Here is a 12,549-nt window from a genome sequence, read left to right on the forward strand (position 1 = left end):
CTGGGAGTTGTAGTTTTGAAACCTCTGGAGGTCCACAGGTTGAAGACCACTGCGGCCTTTGTCATCATCCAGCCCCCCCCCCCCTTTTGTTTTGTACTCACCTCCCCTCGGTGGGACGTTAGGGTGAGCTGGTCCGGGCCATCTATGCTGCAGGGACCGTCCGGTTGGGAGGGTTAGTCATTGCGGGCTGTCCATTTTGACCGGGGGGGCCTCTTCTCCGCGCTTCGGCCCTGGCCCCGAAGTAGTGACGTTGCCTTGACGACAACGCACAGGGACGTTGCGCATGAACGGGCTTGCTGGGAGTTGTAGTTTTGCAACATCTGGAGGTCCACAGGTTGAAGACCACTGAGAAGGGATTGACAGGCGGAGAGTTCACTCGAGTATATACGGTACATGCCATACACTTCAATATAATTACTTAGGCAAGATCCACACTGCATTTTGCCTCTCAGACGTATGTGTCAGGATTCCCACCAAAAGTGGTATGCCAACATATGCAGTAACACAGGGCAGCAGATGCTATTCATTTCATTGGCCGAACTGAGTCGTCATTTGGGCCGTATACACATTTTTCAGCCGACTCAAAAGTGTGGTCTGCTGTGCTTTGGAGTCCTTTAAAAAATAAAATAAGGCCCGAATGGTAACCCTGTTTAGCCCTTGACCGTATGCAGAAACTGCTTCTAAAATACTGTATTTTTTTTCTTTTTATTTAATTCTATCCAGTATTCTGCTAGGTTAACAGAAGCATTTACTGCATAGGTCCGATCACACCGCAACCAGATTGTGTGTTTTCACCAGTAATGTATTTTATTACAGGGCTGCACATTCAGCTGATATGAAGTATTATTCAAAAACAAGCTTATGCAAGCAAAACGTTATTGTTATGTAATATCCTGTACAAGCCTGGAAAAAAAGGTTTACTGATGTCAGATTTCACAATATTGTACATTCTGGAAAATGTTATTGCAGAAACACCTGGAAATATACACTGCTCAAAAAAATAAAGGGAACACATCCTAGATCTGAATGAATGAACTAATCGTATGAAATACTTTCGTCTTTACATAGTTGAATGTACTGACTACAAAATCACACAAAATTTATCAATGGAAATCACATTTATCAACCCATGGAGGTCTGGATATGGAGTCACACTCAAAATCAAAGTGGAAAACCACACTACAGGCTGATCCAACTTTATATAATGTCCTTAAAACAAGTCAAAATGAGGCTCAGTAGTGTGTGTGGCCTCCACGTGCCCGTATGACCTCCCTACAACGCCTGGGCATGATCCTGATGAGGTGGTGGATGATCTCCTGAGGGATGTCCTCCCAGACCTGGACTAAAGCATCCGCCAACTCCTGGACAGTCTGTGGTGCAACGTGGTGTTGGTGGATGGAGCGAGACATGATGTCCCAGATGTGCTCAATCAGATTCAGGTCTGGGGAACGGGCAGGCCAGTCCATAGCATCAATGCCACATGAGGTCTAGCATTATCTTGCATTAGGAGGAACCCAGGGCCAACCGCACCAGCAAATGGTCTCACAAGGGGTCTGAGGATCTCATCTTGGTACCAAATGGCAGTCAGGCTACCTCTGGCAAGCACATGGAGGGCTGTGTGGCCCCCCAAAGAAATGCCACCCCATGCCATTACTGACCCACTGCCAAATCGGTCATGCTGGAGGACGTTGCAGGCAGTAGAACGTTCTCCACGGCGTCTCTAGACACTGTCACATAGGCTGTGTGAACCTGCTTTCATCTGTGAAGAGCACAGGGCGCCAGTGGCAAATTTGCCAATCTTGGTGTTCTCTGGCAAATGCCAAACGTCCTGCATGGTGTTGGGGTGTAAGCACAACCCCCACCTGTGGACATCGGGCCCTCATACCACCCCGTTTGTCGGTTTCTGACCGTTTGAGTGGACACATGCACATTTGTGACCTGCTGGAGGTCAATTTGCAGGGCTCTGGCAGTGCTCCTCCTGGCACAAAGGTGTAGGTAGCGGTCCTGCTGCTGGGTTGTTGCCCTCCTCCATGTCTCCTCGTAGCGCCTCCATGCTCTGGACACTACACTGACAGACACAGCTAACCTTCCTGCCACAGCTCGCACTGATGTGCCATCCTGGATGAGCTGCACTACCTGAGCAACTTGTGTGGGTTGTAGACTCTGTCTCATGCTACCACTAGAGTGAACGCACCGCCAGCTTTCATAAGTGACCAGAACATCAGCCAGGAAGCATAGGAACTGAGAAGTGGTCTGTGGTCACCACCTGCAGAACCACTCCTTTATTGGGGGTATCATGCTAATTGTCCTGAGTGGACAGTGTGATTTCACAGAAGTGTCATTGACTTGGAATTACATTGTGTTGTTTTATTTTTTTAAGCAGTGTACAGTATGTGGCATTAAGTAAGGCATTGTTTGATGCTAGAAAGGGCTCAGGCTGCCTAACAAGACAAATAAAATCACAAACTTTTACCATCCTATTTTTTTCACTTACAACTACAGTAGAACCTCATTTAATAGAATGAAAGAGCAAAATTTAAATGGGCACTGCGCGATTCATACACTTTTTATATATTGTACATCTTGCAAAAACATTAACCTTTCTATCATACTTCATAAAAAATGTTTATCTCCTTTTTATAGAAATAATAGCTTATAAAAAACAACACAACTAGGGGTCCCCATACCATCCAGGACATAATCCTGTCCAGCTGCAGAATCAACTTTTGTCCCAGCTGAAGCACAGGCTGGGACAAAGTCCAGGAAGTGAGGGCGGGACTAGCACACTCCTGCCTATCAGATTGCAGCATGAAAATAGAGAGGAGGGGGTTACAGAGCACCCTGCAGTGATTGGATAAAGAGACACAGCACAGCAGACTAAGGGAGGAAGTGACTGCACTGTGAGTGAGGAAGGGCTCAATGCTTGCCTAGAACACAACCCTTCCTGAGCAGTGGATGTCGGAATGAGAGAGCAGCAGAGCAGAAGGATTTGGAAGCCAAATACAGAAGCTATGCCTGATAAAGTGGTTTTGCCGCAAAACATGTTGCATTGAGGGTTATAAACGTGTCTGAATGTCCAACCTGAGAATTTCCCCGCACAACTTGTTACTTCAACTTCTATAGGAGTTAGGTGAATGTGTAATATAGTCCATTAGGCTGTTTTTGGCTTTTACCACCTCCAGCTGCCGCAACCAGGTTGGATGGTACCTGAGGGCCCTTGTTCTTAAACCCTTAAGGACTCAATTTTGCACCTACAGACCCATATGAGGGCTTGTTTTTTGCGTCACCAATTATTCTTTGTAATTATAGCACTTATATAACAATCTGCAGCGAAACAAAAAAAATTATTTGTGGGGTAAAATACAAAAAAAAAAACATTTTGCAAAATGGATAGGGGATAAGATGCCTGATCGGGGGAGTCCCATCGCTGGGGACCCCCGTGAGCTTGCACACGGTACCCCTTTTGTAATCAGTCCCCGAAGAGTGTTCGCTCCGGGTCTGATTACTGTCGATCACGGGGCCGGCGGCGTGTGACGTCACGCCTCTGCCCCGTGTGACCTCACGCTCCGCCCCTCAATGCAAGTCTATGGGAGGGGGGCGTGACAGCCATCACGTCCCATCCTGTAGGCTTGCATTGAGGGGCGGAGCGTGACGTCACACGGTGCAGAGGCGTGACGTCACACGCCGTCGGCCCTGCGGTCGCCGCTAATCAAACCTGGAGCAAACACTCTCCGGGGACTGATTATAAACAGGGTGCCGCGTGCAAGATCATGGGGGTCCCCAGCAGCGGGACTCCTGCGATCAGGCATCTTATCCCCTATCCTTTGGATAGGGAATAAGATGTCTAAGCACCGGAGTACCCCTTTAAGGATGCAGGGTTTTTCCACTTTCGTTTTTTCCTCCTTACCTTTTAAAAATCATAACCCTTTCAATTTTGCACCGAAAAATCCATATTGTGGCTTATCTTTTGCACCAATTATACTTTGCAATAAGTCATTTTACCCAAAAAAATACACAGCAAAACGGAAAAAAAAAAAAGAAAAATTTAACAAAAAATGTATGTATGTATTTTTTTTTTACTTTTGGGGGCTTCTGTTTCTACGCAGTACATTTTTCGGTAAAAATGACACCTTATCTTTATTCTGTAGGTTCTATACGGTTAAAATGATCCCCTACTTATATAGGTTTGATTGTCTTACCTCTAGACAAATAATCATAACTACATGCACAAAAATGAATACGTTTAAAACCGTCATCTCCTGACCCCTATAACTTTTTTTATTGTTCCACGTACGGGGCGGTATGAGGGCTAATTTTTTGCACCGTGATCTGAAGTTTTTATCGGTACCATTTTTGTTTTGATTGGACTTTATGATCGCTTTTGATAAATTTTTTATGGTATATGAAGTTACCAATGATGCATTAGTATTTGTTTACATGTACGCCATCGACCGTGCAGTTTAGATAACCTTATATTTTAATAGTTCGGGCATTTACGCACGTGGTGGTACCACATGATTATTTTTTGTTTTTTATTACATTATTTTATTTAAAAATGGGAAATGGGGGTACGATTAAAAAAAATCTTTAGGGGAAGGGTTTATTCACATTTTACTTATTTTTTAACAATTTTTTTTTTTTTTTTTTTTTTTTTTTTTACACTTTACTTTTTTTTTTTGTCCCCATAGGGGGCTATACCATACAAACTTTTGATTGCATACTCCGTTCAATGCTATGCCATAGCATAACATTGATCAGTGTTATCGGTGCTCTGCTGCTCCAGCCTGCATGGCAGGCTTGGGGCAATAGAAGACCAATTAGACGGCGAGGAGGCAGTTTAGGGCCCTCCCACCGTCCTCTCAGTTGATCAGGACATCGCAATGGTCCCAATCAGCTCCACTGAGCTGCCAGGATGCTTTCACTTTGATTTTGGACATGAAGATCAACTTTGATCGCAGCATCTAAAGGGTTAATGCCAGGCATGGGCCCAATCGGTGATGCCCAGTATTAACCCTGGGTCCTTGCTGCTAATAGCAGTCGGGACCCACTGATTTAAACACACGCTCATCCCGTGAGCATTTTTTTTTTTAAACACTGGTAACAGGATCAGCATCCTTAACCCCTTAAGGACACATGACGTACTGGAACGTCATGTGTCCGCTCCCGACCCCATCATAGTGGGTCGGGCCCGGCCTCTAACAAGAGGCCGGGAACCCGTGGCTAATAGCGCGGCCTTGATCGCAGTGCCGCGCGCTATTAACCCTTTAGACGCTGCATTCAAAGTTGAACCAGGGGACCAGGAACTGCTGCAGCTAATGTGCGTGTCGTCAAGCTCACTGAGGTCGATGACACGCCCCTTCCATACAGCTCTATGGGAGAGCAGGGGATGCATGAACGCTGCATCTCCTCCTCTCCCATAGAGATACATGGAGAGGGAGTGTCGGCTACGGCGTTATGCTGCAGCCGACACCTCCTGCACGGCAGAGTCGGGGGCCCCGTACCGGAGATCGCGGGGGAAGCCAGTGGTCGGGCCCCCTATCTTGCAGATAGGAATAAGTGTCTAGGGCTGCAGATCTCCTTTAAATCAAAGCTGATAAAAACTGAGGATAGCAGAAATGAAAAATCACCCATTGAAATGAATGGGATGCGTTATCTTTAGTTTATTTCAGTTTCTCAAAAGCAACAGAAAAGAAAAATGCTGATGTGAACCCAGCCTGAGCCCACAAAAAGCAAAAAAACCGCTGCGGCCAGATGCTAGCTGGAAGTTAATATGGAAATATGAAACGCTGGACCCACTTGGAGTTTTTTGGCTCAGAGGCAGCTTAAAAAAATTGCATTATGCTGAGATTATGTAGGTTTTTATCTGGGAATCATGATTTTTTATTTTTTCACATAGACTTCTATGTTTTGGTGTTTCCTTTCAGGTACCCTATCTGATACTACCTATGGGGGGGGGGGGGGGTTATACAATTAATCACAAAAGCAATCAAACTGCCCCAGACCCGATTCCCCTGTACCCGACTACCTCCCACCCAACACCGGTATGTGCAAAAGAAAGAAAAAACAAAAAAACAAATGCTTAGCACTGGTCACCGGTTAGGTCTGCAGTAGATCCTGTTCTGCTCAAGCAATCCTGGTGTTTTCTCAGTTCCTTCTTCTGAAACAAGCAGCTGGCACAGGATCTCCCCGCTCAATCACTGAAAAAAGGATCTGCGGCCGACCAACAGGGGACCAGGGCTATGAAAGTATGAGTTTTTTTTATTTTTTATTTCTCCCCCCGTTCCACAGCACCATATTAAGGGAAAGGGGGGGCATTAATTGCCTAGTAGATAAAACAAAAAGGTTAACTCTCCTTCTCTCCCCGGTTGCCTCTGGTATCAGGACCCCGAACTTCCCAACCACAAAGCTGGCTGGAGCTGCAGATGCGACACAACAGCACCATTCACTGCCTGCAGCGATGGTCAGTGATTGGCGAGCGGCGCTTGCCTTAGCTGTAGATGCTACAATATGCAGCTCAGGTAAAAGCAGTGTCACCACGCGCGTGCAGGGTGCCCTGATATTGGAGACTATGAAGGAGCAAGAAGAGGAGATAAAGTTTTTGTTATCTTGATTTATCTGCCGTGCCCAGATTGTATTTTCTCACCAGACAACCCCTTGAAGTGAGGGGTTATAGCCTGTGTGGTGGGAGCTAAAGATTTCTTGTTTAGTGTCACCAGCCTATACCCACGGTCTTCTGTGTCCTCCCAATGACACGAGCAAGAAAAAAAAAAAACAGATGACGTTTTAAATAAAATAAAAAAAAAAGATAAAAAAAAAAAAAAACACAACTAAATAATATTTGGATTTCAAGCACAAACTAATAATTGTGAAAAAAGTATTGTACACATTATTTACATGTCTTAATACAGAAACCATCTTGAAATACTACAGATAATCAATGGGTATTGGGGCTTTGAGTCTCTGGAAGGATTTCCAAAAAGAGAAAAATATGCCATTTCCCTTTTAGCCATTTTTCTTAAAGTCTTTGGGGGGGGAATATGGCCATCTAAAAAAAAAATTCACTGTTAAAAATGCAAATCGATAAAAAAAAAAATTATAATATTATATAAAACGTGACGTGCAGCATCACAGAGGAGGTCAAGGTTCCTAGCTGTGGCTGGCTAATACATTAAAGAAATGGTACACTTCGTCTTTGTCATAAACCGCAACCTCTGTGGAGCACTCATTGCATTTCACCGGATGGTACAAGTCCACGGCTGTACTTTGAGTTTCCATTGCTGAGTCTGCAGAGGGAGTCTTCAGCTTCTTTTTTGCCCGTCTGTTCTTCATGGGTTGTTCAGGAAATTTTAAAACCTCTTCCTTGTTGACTGTGCAATTCATGACAAACATGGCTCTGTATTGAGTTCTATAGGATTCATGCCTGCAGAGAAAAATTACAGCCCTTAGATTCATGAGGCATTCATACAAGCTAAAATAATCTTTAGTAAGTAAAGCATAACAATATAATAGGGATGGACCGATATCGATTTTTTTTAGGGCCGATATCGATAATCTGTCACCTTTCAGGCCGATAGCCGATAATTTATACCGATATTCCGGTATAAGTTATCGGCTATTTCTACCCCCCCCCCGGTGGGGCAGAAGCCGTTACAGATCAATGATTTAAAACAGGTGCTTTAAATCAATGAACTGCAGTGGCTTTTGCCGGGCCAGAGACCGCCGCTGCCACCCGCTTCTCTCCCCCTGCCTGTCCTGGGGTCCTGAGTCTGACCACCACAGTTGCCCCATCGGATGGGGAGGGGGAGGCAATGGGGCAGCGATATGTGGGCAGAGGATGGGGGGGAGGCAATGGGGCAGCGGCGGTCGTCTCTGGCCGGGGGAATTATCAGCATATCGGCAAGGTAATTGCCGAAACCGATAATGTCCAAAATTGTGATTATCGTCCGATAATATCGGCCAAACCGATAATCGGTCGATCCCTACAATATAACATAACACATAGATGATAGGATAGTCTGGTTTTAGCAAACAGATGGCATTTTTATGTAATAATTAAAAATAAATAAAGTACAGTGCACTTTCTGTATCAGTTTCTCAAGATCTCTGCTTGCTGTTAACAGTTTGTTTACTTCTAGTGAATAGAACTCAGCCCTGGTCATGTGATGCACACATAGCTGCATATTTTGAGAAGACAGATTCTTAAGACATTTATACAGATAATACATTGCAAGAACCGTCAAAATTAAAAGGTTATAAAAAGACTAACATTTATTTCCCAATACTATAATTCACCTGTAACAGCCAATTTAAATTTTTTGGCATTTTTGTTCTTTCCATCCACAGACCCATATGAGGGCTTCTTTTTTTTTGTGCGACCAATTGTACCTTGTGATAACCCTTTTCATGTTTTTATGTAGTGCTTTTAAATGGTAAAACTGACATGTTCTCTTAATTCTGCAGGTCAATATGACTAAAATGATACCCATGTTTACATGCTTTTCAATTACTGTACTGCTTTATTACTTTTTTATGGGATGTGCAATTTTGGACTTTGGTATTGTTTTATGTTTACACCAGTCACTGTGCAGGATCATTAACATTAGATTTTAAATAGTTCAGACATTTCAGCACACGGCCATGCCAAATAGGTTTATTACTAAAATGGGAAATCGGGGTAATTTAATTTTTTATTGCTGCATCTGAAGGGTTAATGGCGGACATTAGCTGATTGCTGATGTTCGCCATTATCCAGAATCTCGTGGCAGATAACAGATCCCCGTGACACTATGTGCCAAGAACCAGGGCACAGTGACTTACACTTATGTATTTAACCCCGAGTGAACACACAGCATATTAGCTTCACGTACCTTTGGCAATCCAAACAAAGTGTAGTCATGCAGGCTGGACAGTTTAAAATGGCATCACTGTGGGGAGGGGGTTTAAGTTTGGTTGGATGAGTTTGCGATTGCCTTTGTTTTCTTATATTTCTGTAACTAGAAATAGAAAAAAGAAGAAGATTAGAAAAACCTCAAGTAACATTGATCCTGACTTATATTTACCAATATTACCACACTTCCATAGTATGGATACCTATTGCGCAGATCTGTTATACACCACTCAAAGAAATATTTATACACTTTACCATCGTGTATTTCTGAATTAATATCTAAATGATTCATAAAGAATCAAAGAAAAAACACAATCCTGGCATATGCCATCATAAGCTACATTATGGAGGTATTCTGTCCAAGAAGCTTTATTCTAATAGAAAATATGGTATGTACAGCTCTGTAATTGGGAACTAAAGAGACTTTGTGAGCCTCCTTTCAGGCCGATTGTTTAGAATATGACGGCACCATATAAAATATACAGCACACACATCAATAATCACCGAGACAGCTCCTTAAAATGAGGATTATACATTTCTTCTCCCTATAACAGAATATTAGCTCCTAATCTGATTAAGGGAACAACTCTAATTATATGAGAAATGTTATAGCCTTACCCTCTCCTTTTGGAATCTACCCATTCCTGATGGCGGTCATCCTCATTTGGGTCATATAGCAAGTCATCATTAGTCAGTACTTTATGCTTTTGTCTACGATTTTTTTTCTTTCCATTTTCATCCCCTAAGAAAAATTTGTAACAATTAAAGAGTTTACGCGCGGTGAGATATGATGTCTAACCACTGGAACAAGGGTCCATTCCGCAACCTCTTCCCCCAGAGTAAAGGGAAGAGTGGTGCATATGCCCCTGACTATTCATACTCCCATTCACCTGGGAGAAAAAGGACTCCAGTTCCTTGTGATTAGTGGGGGTCCTGATAGTGTGGATAGGTGAAGTGTTATCTTGGGAAAACCACTTTAAGCAAGGTTTAAGAGTTGTGTAGATATTTCTTCCCACTGCTGATCACCTTAAAGGGGTTGTCTGGGGAGCAGAAAATGTATTCCTTCTTCTGCTCCGCAGTGCTCTTCTGCCACCCTGGTCACAGCTCTGTACGAAGTATACAATATTACAGCAACATGTACTAGTGGACATCACCTGCAGGCATGCCCACACGTGATGAATGTGATTTTGGTACCTGCCCTCATCTCACAAGGTACACTTCCAAGACATAAGCAGGGTGGAAGGGGAGTGCGAGGGAGAAGGGCAATACCTCTTCTGCTCAGTAGACAATCTTTTTAAAAGAAAATCTGTCATCAGTGTCACCTGCACTAACCTGTCAGTACAGACAGATAGTGCAGGCGATGCTGAGGACAACGGTACTTACCTTGTCCCGTTCCATGCTGTGGTTCTCCGGCTTCAGCTTTGGGCCTGACTTGGAACATGGGCGGAGCTTAGTGACGTCACCGCTGCTGTTCTCTGCGGTGATGTCACTAAGCTCCGCCCATGCTCCAAGTCAGGTCCTGAGCTGAAGATATTGAAAAGGGTTGCCGGAGAACTACCGCATGGAACAGGACAAGGTAAGTATGGTTGTCATCAGTGTCACCTGCACTACCTGTCTGTACCGACAGGTTAGTGCAGGTGACACTGATGACATAGTTCCTTTAAGTGAGAAGCTGCAGCCGCATCCCTCTTTCTCCCTGTCATCTATTTACTATTACTCTGGACAGAATTAATGGTGACTGAGAAGGTTTCTGAGCCTGCAGGCTGGAAAAAGGGAACTACAGGCTGGTGGTAAGTACACTAAAGAGATATTAGTAAAATATATTTAAAAAAAAAAAATACTGTATATGTAAAAAAAGAACAATATGCACATAGCAGCATCATCGCCGCTCAACCATAACAGTTCATGGCTTGTTATTACAATAGCAGGACACCTGATGATCAGCTAAGTCATTTAATGTAATCTACATATACATCTATTCGCTTGCAAAGTGTCCTAATGTTGGTCTGAAGAGCTGCTGCTGCTGAACAGGAGAATAAATCCATATTGTTTCCCTTTTGAATGCTGCAACATTTTCTCTTCCACCTCAATTCACACCATATGACTTAAGACAACCCGTTCTTTATAAGATGCTAACTTACCTTCCTCCTCAGAGTCAGAGTCAAAGTAAACTTCATCATAATACTGCTGCTGCTGGCTGGCTTCTCCTGACGTAGTGGCAGTGCTTGTAGAGCCATCTATAGTACAAGTTATTTCAAGAATAACCAGAACGAAAACAAAAAGACATATATTCAAAGAAAATTAGTATAGTAACATGAATGATCAGACATTTTTTATAATATACAAAACTTTAGCTATATTCACCTAATCTTTACATGTGTGAGGTCCTATTGGCTGTGCATTTTCCTGCTCTAAACCTGCAAACAGGAGGACTACTATTCTCAGTAATAGAATTGAGAGGACTACTGAAACCATGCACATTTACACACTGAATGTACCCTTCTCCCAAAATATTATGCAGCTGGGCCATTATTACACTATAAAAGGACAAAAAAGTCAATCTGACAGTAGTTCTATAAACATAAAAAACATTATTAGGGTACGTTCACACATGCGTATTTTCTGTTGCAGATCTTCTGCAGATTTTCTTCAACAGATTTTGCTGCCCACTGCCCAATCTCCACGCATATGCGCAGTGTACTCACAGACATTGCTGTCACTCCCTGAGCTAGGTCGAGAGTGGCCGCCATGTCTGCGAGTACACTGCACAGGCACGTGGTGACTCTCAAATCGCTGTGTGTCTTCTTGTAGTGGCAGATTGCTGATACGAGGAGACCTAATAACTATGTATAAATATATCAAGGGGACAGTACAGGGATCTCTCCCATGATCTATTTATACCCAGGACTGTATCTATAACAAGGGGGCATCCTCTACGTCTTGAGGAAAGAAGGTTTCTACACCAGCACAGACTGGGGTTCTTTACTGTAAGAGCAGTGAGGCTGTGGAATTCTCTGCCTGAGGAGGTGGTCATGGTGAACTCGGTAAAAGAGTTCAAAAGGGGTCTGGATGCATTTTTGGAGAATAACATTACAGGTTATGTATACTAGATTTATAGGGACAGAACGTTGACCCAGGGATTTTCTTCTGATGCCATATTTGGAGTCGGGAAGGAATTTTTACCTCTAATATGAGTTTTTTTTTTTTGCCTTCCTCTGGATCAACCTAGTAGGGACTCTTTAGGGATATAGGTTGAACTTTATGGACTCTTCTGGTCTTTTTTTCAACCTTATGAACTATGTTACGAGCAGACAAAAGCAGGATGCATGGGCACAGAAGGAGGTACACACTAGGGACGTCAGTTTATGAATCCACAGAGTCAAATACGCTATGGATGCACTATGCGTGACCCTAAAAAGCTATTCACATACCTGGGCCAAGACCCTGCCATGTCCCCTCCATTGTTTTCATTGTAGAGCTTAGCTCCTTCTCCATCTCCTTTTCAAACTCATCCTCACTAGAAGACTCACTTTCACCGGTAAGACATTCACGAATCAACTTCCGTTTCTGCTCAGGGGTCCCATGTAAAAGAACATCTAATTCGTCTTCAGAACTTCAAAAGACAGAACAAAAGTAGTCAATAAAAATCACATTAAAGTTAA

At 43.4% G+C, this 12,549-nt stretch overlaps 1 protein-coding gene across 2 annotated transcripts in view; it reads right to left on the reverse strand.

Annotated features, from left to right (window-relative positions):
* Positions 1–6,810: 6,810 nt before the first annotated feature.
* EAPP (E2F associated phosphoprotein) overlaps positions 6,811–12,549 on the reverse strand; it is a 12,156-nt gene continuing 6,417 nt past the window's right edge. Inside the window, exons 3-7 of one of the 2 annotated variants that reach the window (XM_056546413.1) lie at positions 12,319–12,500; positions 11,029–11,124; positions 9,506–9,629; positions 8,868–8,993; positions 6,811–7,420 (exon numbers count right to left, since the gene is read on the reverse strand). In XM_056546413.1, the coding sequence (XP_056402388.1) occupies positions 7,147–7,420; positions 8,868–8,993; positions 9,506–9,629; positions 11,029–11,124; positions 12,319–12,500 (802 nt within the window). In that variant the 3' untranslated portion in view covers positions 6,811–7,146. The remainder of the gene's footprint in view (positions 7,421–8,867; positions 8,994–9,505; positions 9,630–11,028; positions 11,125–12,318; positions 12,501–12,549) is intronic. The other variant, XM_056546412.1, reaches the window with a different exon arrangement.

This window comes from Hyla sarda, chromosome 11, assembly GCF_029499605.1.
Source record: "Hyla sarda isolate aHylSar1 chromosome 11, aHylSar1.hap1, whole genome shotgun sequence".
Lineage (NCBI taxonomy): Eukaryota > Metazoa > Chordata > Amphibia > Anura > Hylidae > Hyla > Hyla sarda.